The sequence below is a fragment of the Pituophis catenifer genome, unplaced genomic scaffold, assembly GCF_029215685.1.
Source record: "Pituophis catenifer annectens isolate HBS135680 unplaced genomic scaffold, rPitCat1.0.hap2 SCAF_2, whole genome shotgun sequence".
In the NCBI taxonomy this organism is placed as follows: domain Eukaryota; kingdom Metazoa; phylum Chordata; class Lepidosauria; order Squamata; family Colubridae; genus Pituophis; species Pituophis catenifer.
The window spans coordinates 266,636,706-266,664,241 of NW_027256882.1; the positions used below are offsets into that span (position 1 = coordinate 266,636,706).

Sequence of the window (27,536 nt, forward strand, 5' to 3'; positions counted from 1 at the left end):
CAGTTAGGGTAAGTCTATACTTCCATACTAGCTTTATAATGGAAATTCTTTATTATGAGCATTCAAAATTTGTCAGATCTGGATTTCTGATAATATTATGCCATTTGATCTTAAAACAGCAAAGTTATAAACAGCATAAAACCAGGTAGGCCCACCATTAAAATGAATAAAGAATGAATAAAATATTAGGGCTGGGGAAATCCTTGAAAAGAGAATTAAAGGAACCATGTCTTTTTCTAGATTGGTGCAGCTATTTCAGCTGTCTTTGCATATGAGAGCTCCTACATTTACACAGATAGCTTTCAAAGCAGCTGATAAGCTTGGGAAAATAGGCACCTTCCTTAGAAATTGAGAAAGATGTACATAGGCATTCTTGCATACTCCAAAGTACTTCTTTTGAAGACTAAATGCAACCCTACTAAACAGTGTGCTCTAATATCTATTTTAATTAATGCCTGTCGACAAATATACTACTGTGTCTTTTTTTTTCTCATATTGTTTGGACTGCCTATCAAGCAGCCATATATCTTAAATCTTGAATCATGAAGTAGTTTAGAAGCAAATTACTGAACCTTTCAAGCACAACCAGAAGCATGTCCATCATCAGTTGGCAGTTTTGGTACCGAACATAATGTTGCGTTCTAATAGAGAAGATTGAAATGGTGCTTAAGAGAATAGCATGAATAAAAGTGACTACTAAGAGTTTCCTCAGCATGACATATGGATTGGCAAAAAGATTTGCAACATGCTGAAATACTAGACAAAGATGAAAGCCTTTGGAATTTAATTTAACATCAATCAAAATCTATTATTTCTGTGCTGCCTGTAGAGAATTTCCATTTTCAGTAGGAATTTTTTAACCTCAAGTCTTCAGGACCGAATGAAAAGCCTTCCTATGGATACCCCTTTCAAGGCTGCACTATCTGTGCCCTACATTCATCCAAAAGATACACATGCTGTATGATCATTCAGGTCAGATTGACCAGCTGTGCCATGTTAATCATTTGTCTTGGACTCAAGCCTTTCCTCATTAGTAGCTGGCTTATGATCACTCACACTTGGATCTTTGTAGATTTGTCTCTTCTCTTTCTGAGCAGGTTCACTACAGGAGCTTGGCTTCAAGTGATCTCTAGTGTTTGACAACAATAGCAACAACACAATAACTTAGATTGTAGAATGGCACACATTTAAAGCAACTCCCAGGACAGATGGCACATCTATCTGTAGTGACAACAATCCATCATTCTTCAGCACTTGAAACACAACCTGTTTTACCTAGAATGAAAGTGAGGGAATTTGGCATCAACTAGACAATGCTGCTCTATGAATTATCGATTCCTATTTTACTGATTTGATGTACAATTGTGAGAACTGAAATAAAGTGTGATATTTTATTTAGAATTGTCCCAAGTATGTTACGGGTTCCCTTTTGTGGCTATATTAACATCCTTGGCACAAATTTTACTTGGCCACCATATATTTATTTTGTATTGTTTTAATTGTTTTTATGATGTACACCACCCAGAACCATTTATTGAGATGGAAAAATCAGATCAACAATAAATGGGCAAAAAAATATGCATACCTGAATAAGAGTTAGACTACATCATTTCTGATAACATTCTGATATCATGATAACATAATAAGAGATATTGCATTAGACCTTCCCTTCCTCTCTTCGGCTTTCTTAAATTTAGCAAGCCAACTACTGCCACTTCTACCACCACCAAAAATTGAATTGACAAAAGCTGTTCACATCACTGTAGTACAACTGAGTGAGGGGTGGAGAAATAGTTTCCATTTCTGGAGCAAAATCAGTGTTAAAATAACTCAATAATGGTCTCACATCCTATTTTAAATCATTTTGTTATTAAATTCCTAGCTAATCATTCAATAATAGTCCCATCCATAAAATAAGATTAAAACATAAAAACAGTTAACTGAAACAAATAATTAAAAAAAAAGAAGAATTACATTCACCAGTTAAAACTATTTCACTAAAAAAGTCAACTTAAAGCTGAAAAAGCCTGTCTGAATAAAACAATACTGCCTATCTATAATTGAACAACAGAGAAGGAGCTACCTTACTTCTCTTGGCAATAAATTGTAATCCAATTTCAATCACCAGAATTTCCTTCGTTGGTATGTGGCAGCTGCAATACAATTCCATATTTATTGTGTCAATCAAACTCGTATCTCATCAAAGAAAAGATTTTTATGCAATCATGACACCAAAGTAAAGATTATTTCAATATAATTTACAACAGTCAGAATAAACAGTATTTGTTTGCATATTTTATTGCAAGCATTTAAAAAAAATCAGATGTTTTATAATTGCACCCAAGGCACTTATAACTATTGGTGAAATATACCGTGGTTGGTTGCACAGTCAGCCAGATTTGTAAACTGGATTTGGGATTTTTATCCATCCTTCAAGTCCTTCCCAAGGACATGGGATAGGCTGATATTGTTCGATGATGTTAAACATATGTTGCAGAATGGAAGCTGTTCCAAGTTCTTATTGTTACTATTTCCCACCTTTTATATATATATATAAGTCAAGGCAACTAACATAACTATTATTCCTATTCTCCTCCTATTTTCCCCACAATAACAACCCTGTAGGTGTGTTGAGCTGGCAGAAGTGACTCCCCCAAAGTCAACCAGCTGGCTTTCATGACTAGAACTCAGAGTCTCCTCTACACTAAACTCCTTTTATGTAGTCCTTTTGCAGAGTGCCTAACTGAGGACATTAAAGAGAGCAACAACTTAACACATAGATAGCAAGATTGTTAGGCTCTTCTTTCTTACTTGGCTCTTGAAAATACATTGCTATAAATTGAAAAGGCTATTTTTTTCATCTTGCCAACTGCACTTCCAATGTGGCCGAACATGAAAAGAGCTTCTTCAAATCAATACAATATCTGAACCAATCCCTAAAAGAAGATGTTGTTCTTCAGGTATCAAGTATCTCCAAATGTTCATAATTGGATTTCCACTAAATTGCAATATTTCATGGATCATCTAATCAGATAGATGGCCCTTGTAAGAACCTGGCAGTGTCATTAATCAAGGAAAACAGGTTTCTCGTGGCAATTTACAATATAAAACAAGTGAATCAACAAAGTTGATTCACACGCAGTACTATAATGACAATAAGCAACATGAGTGAGAGTTTCAAAAACTGCCAGAATACATACAGAGTGTTAGGAAATGGCTACTGCCTAACTAGTTGGTCAGGCAATATATAAACTATCAATACATGTTTGTCAAAAAGTATTATATTGCTTTAAGACTGTATTGCATCATCCTGTATCCTGATTGGCTAAGCTCTGTAGCCAATGTACTTAAGAGGAAGCTGAATCATGGCTTGTAGGACACTACACCATTTTATCTGCTTATTTACTGTTACTCTCTACCTGATCTCTCTGCATGATCATTGTTTGATCATTGCTACTTGTTGCTTTTCTACTATTTATTGAATGTTTTAATATTGAACTTGTTCCTGTTTGAAACTCAAGAAGAACTGTTTTATTGTGTAATGACAACAACTGGTAAGAAAACTTTGTCCTTGGAGTATCCCTGAATTGATATTTTAACTATCACCTTATCTGTGTATGACTTGGATTGTTATTAGACTTTTTTTTACTTTTTTCTAAAAAGTAAAAGACTACCACAACTCAGTGTGTCAGTATATTAACTGTGGTTATTCATTCTCAGCCGATTTCATGTGCATACTCAAGGGGTACTTTGCTCAATAACCCATAACATCAGTTATGAGCCAAGAATATCCTTAACACAGAGTTCCACTTTGGTTGGCCAAATGATTCAGAAAAGGTTTGAATCATACTTTGATGTGGGATGTGCTACATGAGACTGAAAGTTTCACATTTGATTTTCAAGTTGTGTGCATGGGGGTCACACTCCAAAAAATTGTAAAGGTCAATGGTAAAATTTGGGTTTAAAATAAATGAATACAATTATTTCCCATGGCTTTTATAACAATTTTCTTTTACTGTTGGAATGCAAATTACAATTTGCCAACAATTTTAAAAGAGATGGGAAAGGAGAGGAAACACACTATGCCATAGATATAAGTTCTTTTACCATTTCAGAGGGGCCTTTTTATGCAGTTTAAAACTATTTAGCACCGTGTGTTCTCAACATCTATATGGTACCCAGTTCTCCTCCTAAGGCAACTATTCCAAGATAGAAACTATGGAATCTTAATGTTTGTTAACAATATTGTTCTCTGCTATGCGGTGGGAAACTTTAAACTAGAATCTGACTAATTTTTCCTTGCATATTGGGTAAAAATAATTTTCTACCCATAGGATTGAATCCCATTGATACTAGCACTATGATGGTGGACCTATGGCACATGTGCCACAAGTGGCACTTGGAGCATATGCATGTGCATGTCGGCCAGCTGTTTTTCAGGCCTTCCGGGCTCACTGGAAGTCAGGAAAGGGGCCGTTTCTGGCCTCCAGAGGGTCTCCAGGGGTGGTGGGGAAGGCAGTTTTCACCCTCCCTAGACTCATAGAAAGGCTCTGGAGCCTGGGAAGGGCGAACAAAGGGCCTACCAGGCCCACCGTGCCATTGCATGCCAAAAGCGGGGAGAGTGCAGGGGTGTTCGCACACGCAGGGTTGCATTGAATTATGAGTGTGGGCACACGTGCGTGTGACACTCCCCCGCACGCTCCCCCTGCTTTTGGCATGTGGCGGCAAAAAGGTTAGCCATCACTGTATTTAGCAGATGGTTATAATTCTAGGTAGAAGAGATATCTTATAGAAAATATGCATTTTTATGGTTTCTCTCAGGAAACCTTTCTGCCTCTGTGGTATGAAGAGGATTTTTTTTTTAGCCTGAACATGTAAAAGACAATATTCTGGACATAGGCAAGAAAATCAGTCCTGCCAGCCCAGGAACATTTTTTTTTTTTTTGAGCAGCTAATCTCCTCTAATCAGACCTGCAAGATGCTTAAATTTCATCACAATTTTCAAACTGAGGAGAGACTTTGAAGCTTAATTTAATGCTTTATCCTCAGCTGTCCTGGAAAGAAGATACAAATGCTCTTCAAATGTCTATATGATACAGGAGATGTAGAATCTACTGTTCATTGGTTAATGTGTTGTTGATTTTATAGGGACATTGGAGCCTGTTTGATTTCTCATTTGATAAAATGTCCAAACCATACTAATTTATTTTACATGGGATTCCTTTAATCTGATCAGGCAGTCTTTCTCTGAACATTGCCAGATTTCTTTATACTGCTATTAAAATAAGATGAAAAGTGATTGCTTCTCTGGCTTCTTAAATATAGAAAAAAATGATTTAGGTTTTTCTTCTCCTTTTATGCCTCTTATATACGGTACCATTTTATATCCAGAAGTAGAAAATTATGGCTTTGATTACTTTGTTCTAATCAAATTGTTGAGTTGATTATCTATTGCTGTGGTGGTCAATGACTGAAATAAAGATTTGATTGATATATGGCTTCAAGGTTGAACCATGGAATGTAAGTCCCACCAAGGTGAGGCTGGCCCCAAACCTCTTGACCTTCTGAGTCTTTCAAGACATAATTCTGTCAGTGACCTTGGGAATGCTATGATAAGAGTGAATGGCTATATGTTAGTTTTTTTGGGGGGGGGGTTTGTATACTTGCTGCCATTCTGTCTTTGATCTCCTTACCTTATTTTTAATTTTAATTGTGGGTTTTCTTATGTATCTTTCTTATTATGTACTTGGAGTCACTATGTGTCAGGCCCCAAGACCCACATGTGGAGTTACTTATGAGTAGTTTCCTTTATTGCTCCTTACCTATAGACAGAATCTTGCCAGACTAAAGCAATTATTTGCAGAACTATAGATATAATCTGGGAGAAGCTAGGAGCTCTTTTAATCATCTTCCTGGTGACCAAATTTTTCAAGCTCTGCTGCCTCTTTGCCCTCTGGGATGCTTCCCCTTCCTTTTGGGAATCCAGATTATATTTCATCACACTAAGTGATATGGGCAGCTATACAAATGTGATAAATTAATAAGAAATAATTAGCAACAAACTTAGAAACAGGTTTTGTGGGTTTGTGTGTGTTTAGGGGAGATGACTGGTGCTTTTCTTTGCAATTTGCCATCTTCCTAATTACTTTCTTTTTAATTAAAAAAATTGAAATAGGCATCCATGAATCCCATGCTTGAAGACTGATTTAGAGTGCTTGCTTCTTTTCTATTGGTCTGACTGTTCCATGTGAATTGTCAGCGATATACTGTATACTGTTTGTACATAGATCAATGGTTCTGGATGAACAGTTACTTTAGCGTGATCTTCATATATTCATTAGATGGGCTATCAATAGGCCTAAACTGCTCTTCTCTTAAAGGTCATGACAGGAAAACAAAAACCACTAATACTACCAAGATGATGAATGCAGTTTATTTAAGTACACAGTTGCCCTGTGACACCAACAAAAGAGGAATTGCTTAATTATCAAAACTGATGTTGGCAGTCTTACATTCTGCACTACAGATGGCAGCTATTTCATCATTTCCATTTCAGCAATAGATGTTGAGGAACATACTCAAATTAATTACTCGATTAACTTTGTCCAGAGATGGAAAAACACAGGGAACCTTTTATAACCTCTCAGAATTCTGCACCAACAATTTAGAAATCTCAGGAGTGCAACTGAGAGTGCTAAACCTACACGCCTTATAAGAAAAATATTGCAGACTGATGATTATTAAACTTGCATTGCTTAGCCAAGTATATAAAAAAATATTCTCGCATTTAAAGGATAGATTTGCATTGCTTCTTGGGCTTTTATTTATTGCCTCTTGCCAAGATATAATGAAAAATGTGTGAACTATTTTACAATGAAAGTTCTGCATTCAAAATGGCATCGGGTTATATTAATTCTTTGTTTCTCTCTATATGGCATTAATTTCTTAAGCTAATTAGATTTATTAGGTAAAACAGCATGTTCATATTCATAAACTTGTGCCTTCGAGTCAGTGTTGACTCCTGGGAAATGCCTTGAAAAGTCCCTGCAGTTTTCTTGGTAAGATTTCAGTAGTTTTTCATTGCTTGCTTCCTAGGGCTAAGAGAGAATGATTGGCCCAAAAGGTTACGCAGCTGGCATTGTGTCTAAAGCAGAACTAGAAGTCATGATCTCCCAGTTTCTTAGCCCGATGCCTTAACCACTGCACCAAATTGGCTCTCACAAAAAGTATAGTATTATAGATGGCGTTGTCATAAGGCACTCCAAGGCATTTCCTGAGGAACAAAGGGCATAAAAGAGGGTTGATATCTTTAAACTGGACTGCCTACAGTGAATGCTTTTAAATTAGGCATTTCATCTTATCCTTTAATCAATTAATTTTTTTTTCTTAAAACAGAATCAACTTCAATTTTGTATCCTTTCCCCCCCTGAAGATTGTATAATTGGAGATGATCCTTCTCTAAGACTGTTTAAATCCTGTTTATGTAGTAAGGATCTTGGAATCCTAGCTGACAATTACTTAAATATGAGCCAGCAGTGTGCTGTAGATTAGGAGTCTCCATTGGCAACTGTAAATCTTGTGGAGTTCAACTCTGGGACTTGAAGTCCACAAGTCTTAAAGTTGCCAAAGTTGGAGACTCCTGCTATAGATGCCAAAACAAGCTGTTAATGCATTGCCTAGGCTGCATTAACAGAGGGATAGGATCAAGATCATGTGAAATGTTAATACCACATTATAATGCTTTGGTAAGATCACACTTGGAATATCCCTGAGTCTTCAGAGAAAGGCGGCATATAAATTGAATAAATAAATAAATAAATATTGTATGCAGTTTTGGTCACCATGATAGAGAAAGATGTTGAGACTCTTGAAAGAGTGCAAAGAAGAGCAACAAAGATAATTAGGAGACTGGAGGCTAAAACATACAAAGAATGATTGCAGAAATTGGGGATGTTTAGTTTAATAAAAAGAAGGAATGATATAATAGCTGTGTTCCAATATCTAAGGGGCTGCTACAAAGAAGATCTATTCTTCAAAGCAACCGAAGGTAGGACAAGAGCCTTGATAGTACAGTGGTTTAGTGCACCCTGTTATTAACACAGCTGCCAGCAATTTCTGCTGGTTCGAATCTCTCCAAGGCTCAAGGTTGACTCAGCCTTCCATCCTTTCTAAGGTAGGTGAAATGAGGACCCAGTTTGTGGGGGCAATAAGCTGACTTTGTATAAAATATACAAAAGAATGAAGGCTATTGCTTAAAGCATTGTAAGCCGCCCTGAGTCTCCGGAGAAGGGCGGCATATAAATCAAATTTTAAAAAAAAAGAAAAAAAAAAAAGAAGCAATGGGTGGAATCTAATCAAGGAGTGAAGAAACCTAGAACTAAGGAGAAATGTCCTGACAGAACAATCAATCAGAGGAACAACTTGCCTCCAGAAGTTGTGGGTGCTCTAACATGGAGGTTTTTGAGAAGAGATTGAACAACCATTTGTCTAAAATGGTATAGAGTTTCCTGCTTGAGCAGGGGTTGGACTAGAACACCTCCAAGGACCTCCAATTGTTATTCTGTTACGTATTTCATATATATCTCTGAAAAAAAGCTTTAAGTTCATTCATGTGTATTGAGATGTTGAAAGAAAGGAAAAAGCAAATTTCTTCATATATGTTTTACCTTCAGTTTATTTTAGTTTTCAGAAAGGTGTTTAAAGTTACATTCAAATCATTATCTGGCAAGTAGATCAGCTTTATCTCCAGCTAACTTCATCATTAAATCAAAATCTCAATCTGGTTCATTCTCATCTTACTTCTCTAACTCGACCACTTCCAATTTTCTAATACAGTCCAGGAAATGGACATTGAGCAGTTTTTTTCTTATAAATTCTCTGATAATAATGTAAACACAGCATACTATTGCTGATAATAATGTAAACACAGCATACTATTGCTACATAGTTAAAAGAAAGAGTTAATTGAGTGGAAAGAGAAATGTGCCTCATTATCCTGAAACAACCACTACATAATTCTATCCCGATAAACCTTTGTTGATTATGATACCTAATCAACAGCTGAACTTATTTCTTGCTTTGTGATTACGAACAGTTTAGTAGACATCTATTCTCTTTTCCACCAAATTATGAATTTGTAGAACTTTGATGGCAAAAATCAGGACTCTGATAAGATCTTTTTCAAGGAACACATTTTATTAAAAAGCACACACTTTCATGAATCTTAGTGCAGTTCACAGAAGCTTATGCCTTTTCCAAAAAAAAATTCATTAGTTGAAAAAGCTGCTACCAGATTAAATGGATCATGTATCTCAGGATAGAAGCAGATGAGAGTTATTTTATAGTTTCAGAAATGAACTAAAATCAATCTCTCATGTCTTCTTTCAACATGATCTGAGGACACTTGTTCCAATCTATGACTACTTTTCCATGTAGCATATGATCCAGTTACAGGTCTGAATCTCATTTTATTAAAACCTGAAATTTGATTCTCTACTGATTTATCTTCCTTGACCTAGCAAGGAAAACCTTACACTGATGCCATTGGCCTGTTTCCGGAAATCTATAGCTGTACCATTTGCTTAATTCTTATTAATTCATAGTTGTATACATTCTTGCATGAAAATATGTTGGAATACATTATTTTGCCCAAAGATTTTCCCCCTCTATAAATGAATCTTGGTCTAATAAGAGCAATTTTGTAGACAATTGTTTGACCCAAAGCATTTATTTTTGTCCAGTTATCAAATTCTTCACAATAACAGCATTGAGATGTGTTGGACTCCAATTCCCACTACCCAACCAAACTGTACATGCTGAAAGTGAGTGATGAAATTCTAATCCAAAAAATCTGGAGGACATTTCATGGCTCCTTTATATACAACAGCTAAGCTGCATTTAAAAGATAGGCACTTTTTATCAACTATCTCAAAAGCAATAATAAACAATTTGAATAATCTTTAGTTCAATATATTGTAATGAATTTGATGGTTTAGCAGTTATAGATGCTGAGGTTGTTAAAATTGACAACCTGGAAACCTGGAAAACTGACAACCTGGATTTGAGATCTGAATGCTACACAATTGGGTGAGTTTCCATTCGTTGCCCCATCTCCTGCCCACCTAGCAATTCAAAAGCATGTAAATGCAAGTAGACTAATAGGTACCACTTCAGTGAGACAGTAACAGTGTTCCTTGAGTCTTTGGTGTATAGCCATGCTGGCCACATGACAGTAGTGGGTTTCAAATCCCAGCGCTACCGGTTTGCTATTGGTAGCACGCAGGCATGTGCACTTGCTTTGTGAGCGCGCAGCACTTCTGTGCATGCACAAAAACTTCTGCACATGTGCAGAGCGTTTTTGATGACGTCTGGGCAGGTGGGCGGAGCCTCCTGCCGCCACTGCTACTGGTTCGCCCAAACTGGGGTGAACCGGGAGCAACCCACCACTGCCACATGACCATAGAAAATGTCTTCGGACACGCTGGCTCCCTTGGCCAAGAAACAGAGATGAACACTGGGCCTTAGAGTCGGACACGACAGGATAAGGAAACCTTTACCTAGGTAGAAACATACAAACATAGCATTGAAAGGGCTTTCCACTTTATTCTCTAGTGGTCCACATCAGCTTTCATACTGTTCCAGCTTGCATACTGTTCCAGTTCAGAATTGGCAATGTTTTCTATTGAGAAGTAAAGATTGGCTAATGATATAAGAGCACTCTCAAAATATTTTAAAGGATGTCACATAAATTTCTTCTCTTATGTACTCTAATGGCTTTAAATTATAGGAAGACAAATTACCTGAATGCTAGAAAGTTTTCTAACAGTAAGAATAGTTTGACAATGCAATTAATTATCCAGGTAAGTTATAGGTTCTTATTATTTAGTTATATTCTAGTGGAGGCTAGACAGCCATCTCTATGGAATGATTTGTTTTATATTACTGCAGAAGGTTGGATTTAAATGTGTGAAAAGTGTCTTCCAGCTACATAATATTGTATTATTTTAAACAATCAGGCTAGAATTGCACAGCACACTAAGCTTCAAAAATATTTAGGGAAGGTTAAATTCTTGAAATATGGTGCCCTGACTCCCAAGCCCTTTATTTGTTCCATGAGGATACCACGATGGTCTGAGAGACACCATCTACTACTGGAATGATCAATGCCATTTCTGCTTTTTGATTGGGTCTGAATTTAGAATAAATTGGCCTAGATAAAAATTACTTCCTTGAAAGTGCTCTGTATGTGATACACACTGCTTTCTCAACAAGAGTCAGTAATCCCACAGTAAAACTGTTGAGTCTAGGGATGGCTTCATATGATGGTCTCAACAGTAATGGAACGGTTCTAGCAAGGCATATCTCAGCAGTCCATTTTGATTTCCCTAATACTTTGCTTCCATGTTTTCCTACAGCCATCACTGCTGCGATTGATACCCATGCGTGCTTTCCCCCCTCATTTTTGCCCATGACCCATGCTCTGGTTCATGTCTGAAACAGAACAGTCTCATTTCACTCTATATTGTATAGAATCAGTGTTTGTTGAAATAAGTGAATATGGCTTGTAGAATAGCATCTTTCTGCTCATATGGAATTCAAAGCTGTATATATCAATAGGAATATAAAGGGTAAATTGAACTCTTCAGGAGTGTGTTTGAAAAAACAAAAAGGAATAAATGTAAAATAATTTGAGTTCCTTTTTTCTCCTCTCATAAAGGTTTACCCCTATTCAGGCTTTGATATTTTTATTCATTTTTTTTCATTTTTATATATTTATTTAATTCACAGAAAAAGCATATTTGTGGAGACCTGATTCATTATTCTCTTTCTACTCAATTGGAGTATTCAAGATGGCTAGGAAGCAATAAGATGCAAAATACAAAATATAAATATTCATATACAAATTAAGGCTGAATGCACGGGAGGACCCCTTGGAGGGAAGAGCCGAGGACTTTGTTCAGTATCTGTATGACAAAATCACTCAGATTCGGGAAGGTCTGGACTCTGACTGGGTAGATCCAGCGAGAGTGACGGAGGCAGGTCTTGAGACTGTTATCTGGGATGAGTTTGATCCTGTGACCCCAGATGACGTGGACAGGATTCTGGGTAGATTGAACGCGACCACATGTTTGTTGGACCCGTGTCCCTCCTGGTTAGTGCTGGCTTCCCGGGAGGTGACGCGAGGCTGGCTCCAGGGGATTATAAATGCTTCATTGGGTGAGGGTGTCTTCCCCGCCGCCCTTAAGGAGGCAGTGGTGAGGCCCCTCCTCAAGAAGCCTTCCCTGGACCCGGCAATATTGGCTAATTATCGTCCAGTCTCCAACCTTCGTTTTGTGGCGAAGGTTGTTGAGAGTGTGGTTGCGGGACAGCTTCCCCAGTACCTGGATGAAGCGTCGTATCTGGATCCGTTCCAGTCGGGTTTCAGGCCTGGATACAGCACGGAAACGGCATTGGTCGCGTTGGTTGATGATCTCTGGAGGGCTCGGGACAGGGGCTGCTCCTCTGTCCTGGTCCTGTTAGATCTCTCAGCGGCTTTTGATACCATCGACCATGGTATCATGCTGCACCGGTTGGAAGAGTTTGGGGTGGGAGGCACCGTACTAAGGTGGTTCTCCTCCTTTCTCTCCGACCGGTCGCAGTCTGTGTTGACAGGGGGGCAGAGGTCGACCCCGAGGCCCCTCATATGTGGGGTGCCGCAGGGATCGGTCCTCTCGCCCCTTTTGTTCAACATTTATGTAAAGCCGCTGGGCGAGATCATCCGTGGTTTTGGGGTGGAGTACCATCAGTACGCTGACGACACCCAGCTGTACATCTCCACCCCGGATCACCCCAACGATGCCCTTGAAGTGATGTCCCAGTGCCTGGAGGCCGTACGGATCTGGATGGGGAGGAACAGGCTCAGGCTCAACCCATCCAAGACCGAGTGGCTGTGGTTTCCGACGTCCCGATATAGTCAGCTAATGCCATCGCTGACTATTGGGGGCGAATCATTGGCCCCCACGGATAGGGCTCGCAACTTGGGTGTCCTCCTGGATTCACGGCTGTCGTTAGAAGAGCATGTGACGGCCGTGTCCGGGAGGATTTTTCATCAGGTTCGCCTGATCCGCCAGTTGCGTCCCTATCTAGATCGGGACTCCCTACACACAGTCACTCATGCCCTCGTTACTTCTCGTCTGGATTACTGCAACGCTCTCTACATGGGGCTCCCCTTGAGGTGCACTCGGAGGCTCCAACTGGCGCAGAGTGCGGCCGCGCGGGTGGTGATGGGAGCGACATGGAGTTCCCATGTGACACCTCTCCTGCGCGAGCTGCACTGGCTCCCGGTGGTCTTCCGAGTGCGCTTCAAGGTTCTGGTTATCACCTTTAAAGCGCTCCATGGCTTAGGACCTGGTTATTTACGGGACCGCCTGCTACCACCAATAGCCTCCCACCGGCCAGTACGCTCCCATAGAGAGGGGCTCCTCCGGGTGCCGTCGGCCAAACAATGTCGGCTGTCGGCCCCTAGGGGGAGAGCCTTCTCTGTGGGGGCACCTACGATTTGGAACGAGCTCCCCCCGGAGATACGTAGGATCCCGGATCTGCGCACCTTCTGCCGCACGCTTAAGACTTTTCTATTTTATCAAGCTGGCCTGGCCTAAATCTTCCCCCTTTTTAAATGTGGAAATTTTAAATTTTTAAATTTGAAATTCGTCTTTTTATAGGGGTATGGGTAAGGCATTTTAAATTGGGGAGCCATTTTAGATTTAATTCTGTTTTAAACGTATTTTAATTGTTTATATTGTATGTTTTTAACTTTGGCTGTGCACCGCCCCGAGTCCTTCGGGAGAGGGGGCGGTATAAAAATCTAATAAATAAAATAAAATAAAATAAAATAATTGCAGGATGAGTGCCTAAAGTTAATAAATTTTTATTATAAAAGGTAGTAACTAAAACTATTATTCTCAACCCACCTAATGAATTTAGCAAGACTTATTTGGTCAAGAGTTGATTTGAACACACACAGTTCTGTGCTTTCAATGTGTGGTATTTATCATCTAACCATATGAATTTCTCCAATTTAATGAAGAACATTAACTATACAGTAGATATGGCATGGAATAAGAGTTTCAATAAATTACTTCACCCGTTAGCTTTCAGGCCAATAGCAGCCACTCTCTCCAATGTACCCATCTTGTAAGAGCACCTATGTTATAGCCACAAAATTTCAAATGTACCTAAAATGTTGAGGACTGTTTAGATCAGGGGTGTCAAACTCGATTTCATTGAGGGCTGCATCAGGGTTGTATTGACCTCAGGGGGGGGGGGTGGGGGGGGCATGATCAGGGTGGGCATGGCCAGCTTGACATCACTTGTGTTAGGGGCACCTGTGGTGACCCGAGCGCTCTGCCAGCGAAAATGGACTCCTGAGCTCCATTTGCGGTTGTGATGGTTTCCTGCAATCCTCTGCCAGCGAAAAAAGAGCTTGGGAGGGCTGCATGCGGCCGTCCCAAGCTCCCTTTTCACTGGCAGAGGCACTGTGAGCCAGTCCTTCGCTGTTTCCAGGGCAGCCCCGAGGGCCAGATCTAAGTACCCCCTGGGCCGGATCTGGCCCCCGGGCCTTGAGTTTGACACCCCTGCTCTAGATCAACAAATGCACCTGTTTCTATCCTACATTCAATAGTAGTTTCTCACTGAAGCAACTTTCAGGATCAAAGATGTTCAGTTACATCTGTAGCAATTTTCAAACCCAGTTCAGACCAGGCTTTCTTCTCATGTGTTTTCTACTAGCTTTCAGATGTATATTACAGTATTAACACCCCAAGGCATACAGTGAATTAATGGCAAATTCTGTTTCAAAATAGTTTTTTTTAGATAGAAAATGATTTTTTTTCCCATTAGAAGCTGTGATTATGCTAAATAACTTTCTTCAGTACAGATATTTCAGATAAGACTGATATATCATCACTTCATTGGCTATCTTTTCTCCCCTTAACATTTAGAAAGGGTTAGAATCAGTTGTCTGAAATGGTCATTTATGCAGTCACAAATCAGAATTGTGTTTCTGTAAAGTAGAATTATTTTAGCTTTTTTTTTTTTTGTTGAAAGTGTATTTGCATTTTTAATATGTATGATTGAAATATGTTCTTCAGCTTCTGAAAATCATGCAGCGAACATCCCTAGTTAAAAGAAAGAAAAAGGAAAAGGAAATTGAATGTGTAACTACATTGACCGCCACTTAAAAAATCTTCTTCATGGGTTCACTTCAAGATAACAAAAAAGGAGGTGACCTTTTTTGATAGATATCAGAAAGATTATCTATAGCTCCCTGCTTGTGTATTGGATAATACAATCCAGTCAATTTTTAGCACAGCATCAAATCTGGGATGAGACTGGATAGCACTGCTTTGAACATTAGCAATATATGCAGTATCTGAATATAAAGAAGGGAAGCCATTCAGTTAACACAAAAGAGCAACCCAATCAACACTTAGAAAATGAGCCACGTTGATATGCTTTAGAAAAAAGAACAATAATGTCATGATAAACTCAGACATCCTTTTAAAAAAAAATATCCAGTCCATGTATTGAGTAATACTTAGGTCTGTACAGAAGATACAAAGATTATTGTAGCCATAATACTGAGTTCTGATACCAAATATTACCAATATTTTGGATTTTATCAATTTTGAATACATTACATCATTATGGTCTTAATCCTGAAGTTATTTCACACTGTGCAATATTTCATACTAGAGACATATCCAAGAGGATGGGATTTTTAACACAGAATACCATATGATAATTTTACTATTTAAATATGCATTATTTATTCTGCACCAAGTATATTAAATGAAGCATTGATTCTGATATGCCTTTATATGTTTAGAGAAGAACACAGAATGAATCAGAAGATATTTGTTTCTGGAAAATTTAATTGAAATGTTTATTTTTATATTTTAAAAATGCTAGAAATTATTTTCTAGTATACCGTACTTAATAATCTACAGTTTACATATCTTCTTCAATAAGTAATCTTAAATTACTTATAGTTGTCATATGATAGTTGTATTATACAATCTTGTTAGTTTTTTGTCAAATGTACTTTTAAAAAGTCCCTACAACAAAACTTAGACAGGCATAAGAAGCCTTGCCTAAAAATTTAAAGACGTGCCTCTCCTTAAAATAGGAGACATGAGAGAAAAATGTGAAATTGGGAAGGGAACATATGTAGAGAGACGTTACATATTTTATTCATTTTTATTTTATTTTTTACAATATTTCAACTCAAAATCTTTTTCAACCCGCCTCCCTGACCTTTATGTTCTCTTCTGAAAATTTTAATATTTTAGCCTTATGCATTATCCTACAATAATTCAGAAAGACATAAAAATAGTACAGGTTCACTATTCTTAACCCTATGAAGAGAACATCTTTATACAATAAAAATTCTATTCAAATCATATTGTAAATTCATCCTGCAAAGAGATCAGAGATCAATTGGGTTATCAAAGGAAAAAAGCATTGATCAAAACAATTCTTGGATCTAAAATCAAATCAAACCAAATTAATTTCTTGTAAATGGTTCAACAAAATAATTTTAAAACAGCAGAATAACTTCATTACTCCTTTTCATGCAAAAGACTAGTATTCAACTCCCCATAGAGGAAATCACAGTAATACTTTCCACTATTTATACAGCTGAATTGCTTGGTGGAGCATATGTATGTTTGACATCCTTTCCTACTGCAAAATTTAATTTAAAATCTAACATTTTATTGCAGCTTTAATAGCAATAGTATAAGGCAACCGAAGCAAGCTAATATTCTTACAGAAAAATATGTGTAGATATTATTATTGAGAAGAATTCATGATTCTGAGTTCAAAATTGTCATCATTCCACTAATGGTAAATTAAAAAACCTATTTTTACAGAATCCACTTTTGCAAGATTTTCAATTATAGGTTATGGTATGTAGGAAAAAGACAATAAAACTATCAGAAATAGTATGTATTACCTCAATTGGATTTCAATTAAAAAAAGCTGAGCCATCTCTTAATTTCCAACAGAAACACTCTATTTAAGCTAATTTTGTAATGAGATGGAAAGCTGCTCAGTTTGCCTCTATGTTGAAGATACAGATTTTGTCTCCATTTATTCAGAATCCTTGTAAGAAGTCTTGTAGTTGAGCAACTATTTCTGTATCTACAGTTTCCATAAGAGCTTGAAAGCTTTGTTCTCCCAGCAATTCCTGCTGTGCTTTTAGTTTCTCGTATACAAATTGCTGCAGTGACACAGAGTGTACTGGATCCTTTAGTGCAAGCTGCAGGATAAAGATAAGAAAAATATATAATTTAAGAAAAAAGACAAACCTGTAATAATCAGTCTTATAATCTTAATGGCAGTGAAAAAGGCTTTTGTTTCCTGTACTGCTTACACTGAAAACATAGTCTACCAGTTGAATCCTTGAAAAGAAAATTTCTGCTACTTCATCAATTGAAATGAATACACTTAGATTCTGTGCCTATTGTATAACATAATTATGTACTGTGAACTTCATATCTGTGTTTTTGTCTAGTTATTCAAGACAGATGTTAACAGCCCAACAGACCGATAAAACATTTGAGATGTTTTACTCACATACAAAAGATAAATATAACATTATCTGTAAGCTTTATGATACTATATATTTTACAGAAAATTCCTTCTTAGTAATGCTATTAAAAGAATAAGTTATAGAAATCTTGTGCCCTTTAAGGTAGCAGTCCTCAAAGAGTTATCCATGCTTAATCTGTTTTAAAAACACAAGAAAACTGTAAGGGAGGAAAATGGCATTTTTATTTAGCCCATGAACAAGTATATCTAGATAGCAAACTGAAAATTTTCATATGCAGATTATCATCCTTCTCTATAGTGATATGATGAATGCCAATTTAACTCATATTTCTAAATTTGGAACTTCATAAATATAATTTTCAGCAAAACAGTGCCTCCCTCTATGTAATTACTCTTTTTTGACAACATATAAGTAGGCAACTTATTTGCTAATAACTTCAAGACCTCAGCTATGTATCCAATTTTCTACGAGAAATGAACAAAAACATACTGCTCCACAGTTATCAGAAAGTCATCTTTAACCAAAAGCAAAAAACAAAACCAGGCAATACCTTACCCCCATATACTACTGCAAATTTTTCCTGAGAAATTTATGGTGAAATTTGCAGCATGAACAAAGAATTGAAAGTGAATTAAAAATAGTCCCTGATAATAATATTGTAAGCCCTAATGTTGAGTTTTAAAGTTGTATTTTAACAAAAGTATATAATAAATCAAATAAAATTATAGCTCAAGATGATATTAAAAAAAAATGAAAGCAGCAATTTACACCTACAAAAAGAATCTCTATAAAGAGACTAAGTACACGTAGTCCTCACCTTAGCCTGTCCATTACAGTTGTAATTTGTGATGGTCATAAAACAGATCAGTTAGTCTGATTTTACAACTTTTTTGGCAAAATGTTATAAAATGTGGTTACATGACATAAATGTGGACCAGCTGCTGAGCTCCCAATATGCAGCCAGGAGGGTCCACTCACTGGAACTTCGGAATCTGGATTTCCCAAGGGAAATCCACTGTAATGTTGAACAACTGCTAAGTAACTGGTCGTAAGTCAAGGACTACCTGTGTATTATATATTTCCATTCCTCAGCTTAAAATAGTGAAAGAAAAGCCTTCTTTGCAAAGACACCCCTCCTCCATTTCCATTCCCTAAATTTAGTATTGGCACAGTAACACAAAATAATTCCAATAGAATAAAAAAAGAATTTGCAGTCTCAAGTGGTTAAGGCACTGTGTAATGGTATGTGGGAATGACTTGGGACACAGACTGCCTAGAGAATGTTTGGGTAAAAGCCAACATAGTCCACAGTTAAATAGGGGCAAGAAGCTTAGAAGAGACCCTTTCTAATTTCTCAGGATGTAAAACAGAAAGAGGGACTTTCACACATGCAAGATCTTAATGTGGCCTTACAATAAGGTATAATTAGCTTGTCTGGTCATGTTTCTTTCCTAATCCTTTTGGTAAGACTGGTAGAATTCAGGCTAGAAACCAGGAGGCCACAATTTCTAATCTGGCCTTAGGCACAAAGCCAGTCTTTAAGGCCTAGGAAGGAGACAATGGCAAACCACCTCTGAAATTTTACAAGAAAGTTGCAGGACTTGTTCAAGTCGTCACTAGGAATTAACACTGTCTTGAAGGCACCAAAACAAACAAACACCCTTAAATTAAAGTTCAGGTCAAAAAGTTCATATATACCAGTTTGGATATTAACAGTGATTCAGAATTACTTAAATCTAGTGTCTAGTCTCAAGATTTACAGCAGGATTGAAAACCAAATTGTATTAATGCAGCAAACAGTATTCTATATTTGTCTGAGACTAAAAGTACTTCTGAGACTTCTGAGTAATACAGAAGTGAAATCACTATATTGCCAATCAGAAGAGTAATATATATTTAAATGAAGCTATATAATGTAAAATTGTATCATAAGAATAATCCTTAGGAGAAAAGTAGAGTTGCTTTTAATTTCATATATTGGAACTTTCCTATTCAAAGAATATTTTTTAATTTCGGGCTTTTTACCTCACTCTACATTCCCATTTAAATCAGTGCCTTCAGATATATTGGTTTATACTCTCACATTCTCAAATTAGTATTGGCATGTTGAAATAGTAAGCAGTCTTTGAACTTTTCTTCTATGAACCTTTATGGATGAAAAAAACTGAATTATGTTCATCTTGCTGTCAATGGATATTGTTAATGTCTTGCATTTATACTAGTATGGTGTAAGAGTGAACTCTGTGATAATATGATCTTGAAGAGCATTGAAGAATTACTGTACAGCTTGCTAAATTCTCCACTTTTCTCCCTGCAAATTACTTTAACAATTCGGTGCTGTATGCCTACCATAGTATTGTTATTTGAACAAAGACATATAAAGGGATAACACATTATGTACAGTTTAACTGTCAAATTATTAATAGCATCAAATCTCCTTAGGCAACAATAAGAAGCCACTTTTTCTGTCATTTTAATTTATTCACTGTCAGCTATTTTGTAATTATCAGCTTCTCTAAAATATTTCTAGATAGCCATCACTTTTTACAGAATATCTAATATTTCATTAGAAGCTAAAAATATAGATTTTTTTTTAAAAAAAATTGGTAGATATAAAATGTCCCAAATTAAAGATTTGATTTAGCTAAAATACTCATTGCTAAGAAAGAAGTACATTGGATACCTGAGTTTATATAATTTGTAAACTGAGAAGAAAATAATACCATTGTCTCTGCAAGAACTATCTTGGCCCTCTCTCAACTGGCACCCAGCAACCACCTCTTCATTAATCTATTGAGCTGCTTCCAACCCAGCTGGTTATTATTGAATTCTCAGTATCTGTGCTGAGCTTGCTTTTATCTTGCCTTTACCATTACACGTTTTGCTGTCTAATGATTTTTAGACTGTAAGCCTGGAGGCAAGTATTGTATTATCACAGATTTTTATAAGGTCCTATGAAGAATGCTTTAAGTAGCATTTTGAATAATTAGGGGGAAAAAAACCTTCCTTATGGGCTTCACATGGAGAGATTTTTTGTCATGGAGACATAAGTAGAAAGCAACAGGGCATCTCAGAATTAAGGTAAAATGGTGTTCCACAGGTGATTCAGATGACTTTTCTTGACACTGGCTAAGACTCGTAAATCAGGGACATGGCAGAAACAGTCCAAAACATCTGGAAATCACCAAATTGCTTAGCCTTAAGTCAATGGATTCTAATTGATGATTATTCCTCTGTATACACTTTCTGTGGTCAGAATGAAAGGGGACTTTTTGTACTGGAAAGCTTCAACTTTGGAATATTTTGCACATCTCTTTATATTAGTACCAAAAAGTACTAAGTAGCCAGCATTCTCAGATGAAATGATAGCATAAAGTTGTTTTTCATCTGAATTGTCAAAATGAGATGAACCAGAAACAGCATATTGGTCTATTTAGATATGCTTCTGGTTGGGGATGGATAGAATTTTCCTATTTTTATTTTCTTATAACTCTTTTATCAGAACACAACTACAGATGTAAGAGTCAATTTAGTGTAGCGATTAACAGACAGACTAGAAACCAGAAGACCCTGAGTTCTAATCTCATATTAGCCACAAGACCAAGTGAGTGATCTTGGGTCAGTCACTTCTCTCAGTTCTCAAGCCAATAGCAAGCCAGAAATAAAACTGACTTAATTTTGAATTTTGAACCATAGATTATTTTTCTCTGGATTATTATTTTTCTTATTGATTCTTGATGTGCAATTATTATTTTGTCTCCTTTAATATCTCCCCCATCTCAAACATTCAATGTCTGGGGGGGGGGGGGTTTCAATGTTTTATCATAAGTTCCTCTGAGAATAATTATACCTCTAGGAGGAAGAAAAAATTAGCTTACAAATTGCTGAAGGTTAATAAATATAATTAAGAATTTGACTATACCATCTTTTTTCTTTTGTCCTGTTCTGTGGGTGGCTCTTCTTCTTCTATCACTTTTGGTTCTTCAAAACTAGACATCAGCATGCAACTAAAAAAAATGCAAATATATTAGACTTCCAATCATCCTAAGAAGGATTTTAAGGAATTGTATAAATGTATGTTGTTCAAAGCTAAAGACTTCTACAGAAGTATGCATGAAGAGTATTGTGCAAAATGAACAATAAAAACTTGAAATGAAAATCTTGAAAATGCATTTAAAGTATTATCTATCTTTATGAGCCAATCTAACAGTAATATATAATCACATTTGTAATATTTCCATATAAGAATATCAAAATGCATCTACTCCCTCTAGTGACAAACTAGGCTAAAATGAGTTATTTATCTGGTAGCTTCACTGCAGTATGCACATGCAAAGTAAAGTTCTACTTACTCTTTGAATGTTCTTGTTTCTATATCTTCAGTCATAACATCATGCAACCCTTCAACTGAAATATTTATGATACCACAAAATTTATCTTGGACAATACTAGAAAAGACATGGAAATTATTTAATTGTTTAGTTAAATAGAAAATAGGTTAAGCATTACGTTTACTAAATCTTTTCAGTTTTCTTTTCTTTGTTTAATGCTTAGCTGATCACTCACGTTTATCCCAAAACTAAGAATATCCTGGTTTCAGAATATTGTGTAACAACCAGTATTATATAGTTTCTACATGGAAAACAGTTGCAATTCAGAGATAGAGCGAGCGCACATGCTAGTTAAATAGACAAAGTTAGGCTGCAATTATTTCCTTGTTACACAAGTGTAGTACAATCTATCTTGACAATCCAGTCACATTGGCATATGTATGTTTAATAACATGTTTTTTGTTTAACCAGCGAGATGGGTCCCTGCTCAACTCTTTCCTACGTAATCCATAAAGCTAAGGACTTCCCAAGTCTCAAATATATATTCCATTTTGACAGCAGAACTTGACAATACTCAGGAATATTAAAATTCAAATCAGTGTAACTCAGAAACAGACATTTACCAGAATTAGGCAGTTATTCACCATCTATGAATCCTGGATATTCTTTACCTCTCCAATTTACCTTAATTTTTTTCTTGTTGGAATAATAGGAGCACACTTTTAAATCAATGAAATGCAACATGGATCATTTTTATTTTCTAAAAATTCATAACTAGAATTATGTAGGGCCATAAGGCACTCTAGTATATAAAAACGATGCTTGCTTTGCACCATTAGTAGATGTATACACATTGCTGTATTTTTTTTTAAAGTAGAGTTCCTGGAACATTATAATTACCCCATGTACATCATCTAGATTTTTTTCTTGAATTGAAGAAGCATATGCTTTGAAAGAAACTGAAATTCAAACTAAATCTCTTTTCTCTTATTCCTCCTGCTTTCTACAGTTTTGATACCATACACTACTGTACGCTCCTACACCACACTGATAGGGCAAGTCACTTGTATACAAACAGATAACAAACTTCCCTTTCAGAACTGAAGTTGTTACTTAATTGAGTAATAAAATGTCTGCAAGAAAACAACCAAGCTCAGAGAGCACCAAGGAGCCCACATAACCTCCACCAAATTTTTCAAAGGGCAACAAAAATTATATGGGAGGAAGTTGATAAAATCTGCTGCTGCCTTTTCTAGCAGAAGTGCTATGTCTATTTAAAAAAAACAACCAAAAATCTCCAATATGCAAAGTGCTTCTATTGGGACTTCTATCAGAGGGAAATGAGGATTGAAACCAGAATAAATAAAAATTCTTGTAAATACTGTTTTATTATTCCAGGTAATGTAATTTTTTACGCAATAATTTCATAATAAAAGCTGTCTTATCCAACAAATATTGCAGAGCTTTATGATGATGTTCAAAATAGCTGGTAACATGAAACAACAGAAATTATTTCTAGGAATTTATCAATAGTAATGAACAGTTAAAAAAACCTGTTATTTTTAACATAACATCTAATATCAAATTTATGCAGAATGCTAAACAGAAAATAACATTAATAATTAATAATTGCTACAGAGATCAATTAAAATTGAGTAATTATAGATAAAATATAGTTACAATCAATAAAATGCAGATATTAAAAGAACAAAATGTAAAGGTTGAAAAAATATTAGCTGCATTTCAACCTTCCAGCCTAACATCAGTAGTTAAATTTGCATTTACAAAAGTCATCTACTGTTGCCTTCTATACACATGAAAATAAAAATTGTGATGAATGTATTACAGTGCTGAATGTTCAAATAAGATAACCTGTGCTTGGTTTTCAAGGGCCGTTGATTTAGAAAGTTCAACAGGATCCAATTCAGAACTTCCCAGGGGGTTCTGAGATATGGTAACATTGTAACTACCAGCCTGATAAAAGCCATAATATTCTATTGCATTGTCAGAGTTCTTTTGCATATTGTATTTCAGTTTCAATTTAATGATTTTGTAGAACAAAAAGAAGATCATAGCACAGGCCAAAATGAAAAAGGTTAATAAAATGTCAAAAGCCTGCTTTAGTTTCTCTACCTGCTGTGAACAAATTAGTGGTGTTTTAAATGATACAGAAACAGCTTCCGGAGATAGTACTTTATTTTCTTTCATCGTCAAATTAGCAGGTATCTTCTCTGTTGCTATTTGTTCTTGTTTTGACTTTCTACTAGAATTTTCTTCATTGAGATTTTGATAAGCAGATGTATAAGATGCTCTTACCAATGATGTAACTGCATTTGCATTAAAGTTCAACTGTTCTTTAACTGTATTCCTTGTGAGGTACATATTCTGTGCCAGTAATGAAGTAGTAAAGCTCTGCTGGATTCCTGCAGATTTACTGTTCTTGAAAATTTCAAGGCTTGTATTGTTGAAACAATTTTTGAACAAATGCAAGCTAGCATAATTCATATATCTTCCATGCAGACTGGAAGGACTTTGGCAAAGGAGTTTCACGGAGATAGAAGTAGCAGCTAGCCAATTCATCAATCTATATAATTTGCAGCTACAATCCCAAGGATTGTAATTTGCCAGTAAGCGAGTTAAAGAAATCAAAGGCTTGAATACTATAGGCTGTAAAAATGTAAGATTATTGAAAGATAGATCAAGTATTTTCAAAGACGATCCTATTCCTTCAAAACTATTACCTGAAATATCAATTATTTTGTTTCTGTCAAGATGCAAAAACTTCAAATGATCCAACAATGAAAAAGTATGGGAATTGATGTTTACTAAATTATTATTACTCAAAACTAGCTTTTTAAGATTGACTAGCCCTGAAAATCCATTTGGATTAATAGTGTTTATTTTTGCACTTTTTAAAAATAGATATTCAAGCTTGCTAAGTCCTTTAAATGCAAAAGGAGGAATTGACCCAACAGGGTTTCGTGACAATGAAAGTTTTTGAAGTTTCCTCAGTAGTAGAAATGCTGTGGATGGCACGCATGTTAAATTATTTCCTTCGAGGTGCAAGACTGTAAGATTATAAAGGTGCTGGAATGCTCCGTCTGATATTTGTGAAATCTTATTGTTTGCTAAGTTCAGAATTCGAAGATTAATCATGCCAAAGAAAATGCGGCTACCAAGGATTCTGAGTTGATTGTTTTGCAGCATTAGATAATGAACGGAAGTGAGATTACAAAATAATCCTTGGGAAACAAAGTCAATTTCATTATTCTGAAGATATAAAGAATGAAGATTTGAAAGTCCTTCAAATGTTCCAGGATACAAATATTTTATATGATTATTATTCAGCTGTAGGTACCATAATTTTTTCAATTCAGCAAATATATTTGGATATACGTATACAATGCCAGAATTGTCCAAGTGTAGTACAACAAGCTGCTGGAGGCTTATCAGTGCATTGGGATTTATGTGTGATATATTGTTGCCACTTAAGTACAGAAATAAAGTATTCTGTGAAAAATTGTTTGGAATAAAAGAAAGACTTGAATTACGACAGTCAACTTGTCTGCCTATACACTGCTGGCAAACTGATGGACAACAAAATATATCCTTTAGGATCATCATCAGCAGAAGACAATTAAAAATATGCCGAAATGACTCAAAGTGATGCAGTTGATACATATCTCAGGCTTTGACTCTCCAAGTCACCTTTGACTGCGCTATCAGGAAAAAAAGTTTAAAAAATGCTTATTCAAAATTCTCATAGCTCATTATTTTTATCAGTATTACTTGTACAATTATTTAGAAGTGCTTTACAGGTAGTCCTCAATTTACGACTACAATTGAGACCAACATTTCTGTTGCTAAGTGAGCCATTTGTTAGGTGAGTTTTGCCCCATTTTATGACCTTTCTTGCCACATTTGTTATGTGAATTACTGTAGTTGTTCAGGTAGTAACTTGATTGTTAAGGGAATCTAGCTTCCTCATTGACAAAAGGTGATCACATGACCCTGGCACACTGCCATCACTTTTTTTAGTGCCATTTTAACTTGAACAGTCACTAAACAAACTGTTGTAAATCAAGGACTACCTTTATTATATTTTATTGCATCATTTATAGTTTAAATTAAATTTACATTTACCATATTTGAAGATTGTTAATGATAAAATTAAATGCTTGCATTATTTAAACACAATGTAAAAGTTCTGTTACAAAATTGTCAGATAAGTTATGTTTTATATTATATTATTATTCTTCAACCTTTAATGACTCATCCTTCATAGCTGCACATAACTTATATTAACATTTCTATTATTCTATGTTTAAAATATATTAGAATTCTCACCCAGAATATGAAGCTCATTTTGTCAGTTAAATGTTTTCCTTCTGTTTAAATTTCTCTCTTTGCCTACCAGTCCTGCAATTGTTCCTACAGGAAATACTACTCTTCCCATCGGCTCCTCTACAATGACTGGCTGAAATCAAGTTACCATGGATACAGGAAACTGAGAGACAGGAAGTCATTTTATCTACAGTTCTGAAATGCAGATGGAAAAAAAAAATCTCTAACTTAAAACTAAACTTGATATATTTTTCTTCTCCAACTACTGAATAGGTTGAAGCAAATCTAAATATAACAGCAATTAAATATGTGAGGTGTTTGCAAATGGTGAAAGCAATTGCTTATTAAGCAGAGAAAGAAATGTTTTACTGTATTAAAACTTAGAAAGCCTCCCCTCCCCCAAATCAAACTACTACTAAAACAAATATTATGGTCCATGCAGAATGTGTGAATGCACATAGAAGAAATGGTCATAGATAGCAAAAATTATAGTTATAAAAGAATCAATTGCTAATCTGTGGCCACATACCCTTGTCTTTGCTTCACTGCCACCAGATTTTTTTTGTAAAAGTCTGTTTTTGCTTTTTCTTCCCTTGAGCCAGGCAGCACACCTTCTATTTAGCCAATATGACAGCATTATAAACCATAGAGGTTTTCCATTTTTCCTTATACTTTACTTGCTGCATTTGTTTTTTCACAGCAAGGGAGAATGAAGTAAAAATAAGTAAGTGTTCACTTTATGGGGACACAGCAAAAAGCATTCCCAAGGCATCCAGAAAAGAATTATATTGCTTCAGAAGGAGGCAGAATTTTCCACTAAGAAAAGCATGCCAACGTAACTATAAAGGAAAACTATCAAAGCTGCCTCTAATGCGTTTCCTCCGGAGCAAAAGAACCAAATAACTTCAGAAGTTAATTGCTTAAAGTTCTACAACATTAGTTGTACTGATCTCAGACTGGTGCTGTTTTTGAATATGAAGTAGTCCTAACAAATGTTGCTGAGTAGATAAGACATTTGATTTCTCAAAGTTCTTTTTGAAGAGGAAGTGTTGTGCTACAATAAGACAAAAAAGGTCCTCTAATTGGCCTGATCCAGTCAATTATCACTCAATGAATTATTCTATATATAAAGAGTTCCATCTTCTGAAAGGAGGTGCTTGCTTAAGAAATCATCTTTGGTTAGACAATTTTAACAAATGCCCGATGCCAATAACTCATTTTCATTGAAACTGAACATAATGGTTGCCTTTCCAAATGCTCTTGATGCT

The 27,536-nt window shown here is 36.0% G+C and overlaps 2 protein-coding genes across 2 annotated transcripts in view; both read right to left on the reverse strand.

The window, feature by feature from the left end:
• Positions 1-16,099: 16,099 nt before the first annotated feature.
• IPO11 (importin 11) overlaps positions 16,100-27,536 on the reverse strand; it is a 66,289-nt gene continuing 54,852 nt past the window's right edge. Inside the window, exons 28-30 of the mRNA XM_070935864.1 lie at positions 21,946-22,041; positions 21,516-21,600; positions 16,100-17,299 (exon numbers count right to left, since the gene is read on the reverse strand). Coding sequence (XP_070791965.1) covers positions 17,135-17,299; positions 21,516-21,600; positions 21,946-22,041 — 346 coding nt within the window. The 3' untranslated portion in view covers positions 16,100-17,134. The remainder of the gene's footprint in view (positions 17,300-21,515; positions 21,601-21,945; positions 22,042-27,536) is intronic.
• LRRC70 (leucine rich repeat containing 70) lies at positions 23,740-25,605 on the reverse strand. The gene has a single exon (XM_070935863.1). The coding sequence runs from the start codon at positions 25,603-25,605 to the stop codon at positions 23,767-23,769; it is 1,839 nt and encodes a 612-aa protein (XP_070791964.1). The 3' UTR covers positions 23,740-23,766.

Bases quoted from the DNA above. Each gene is read 5' to 3' on its own strand.
- LRRC70 (XM_070935863.1), bottom strand. From the start codon at position 25,605: ATGTATCAACTGCATCACTTTGAGTCATTTCGGCATATTTTTAATTGT.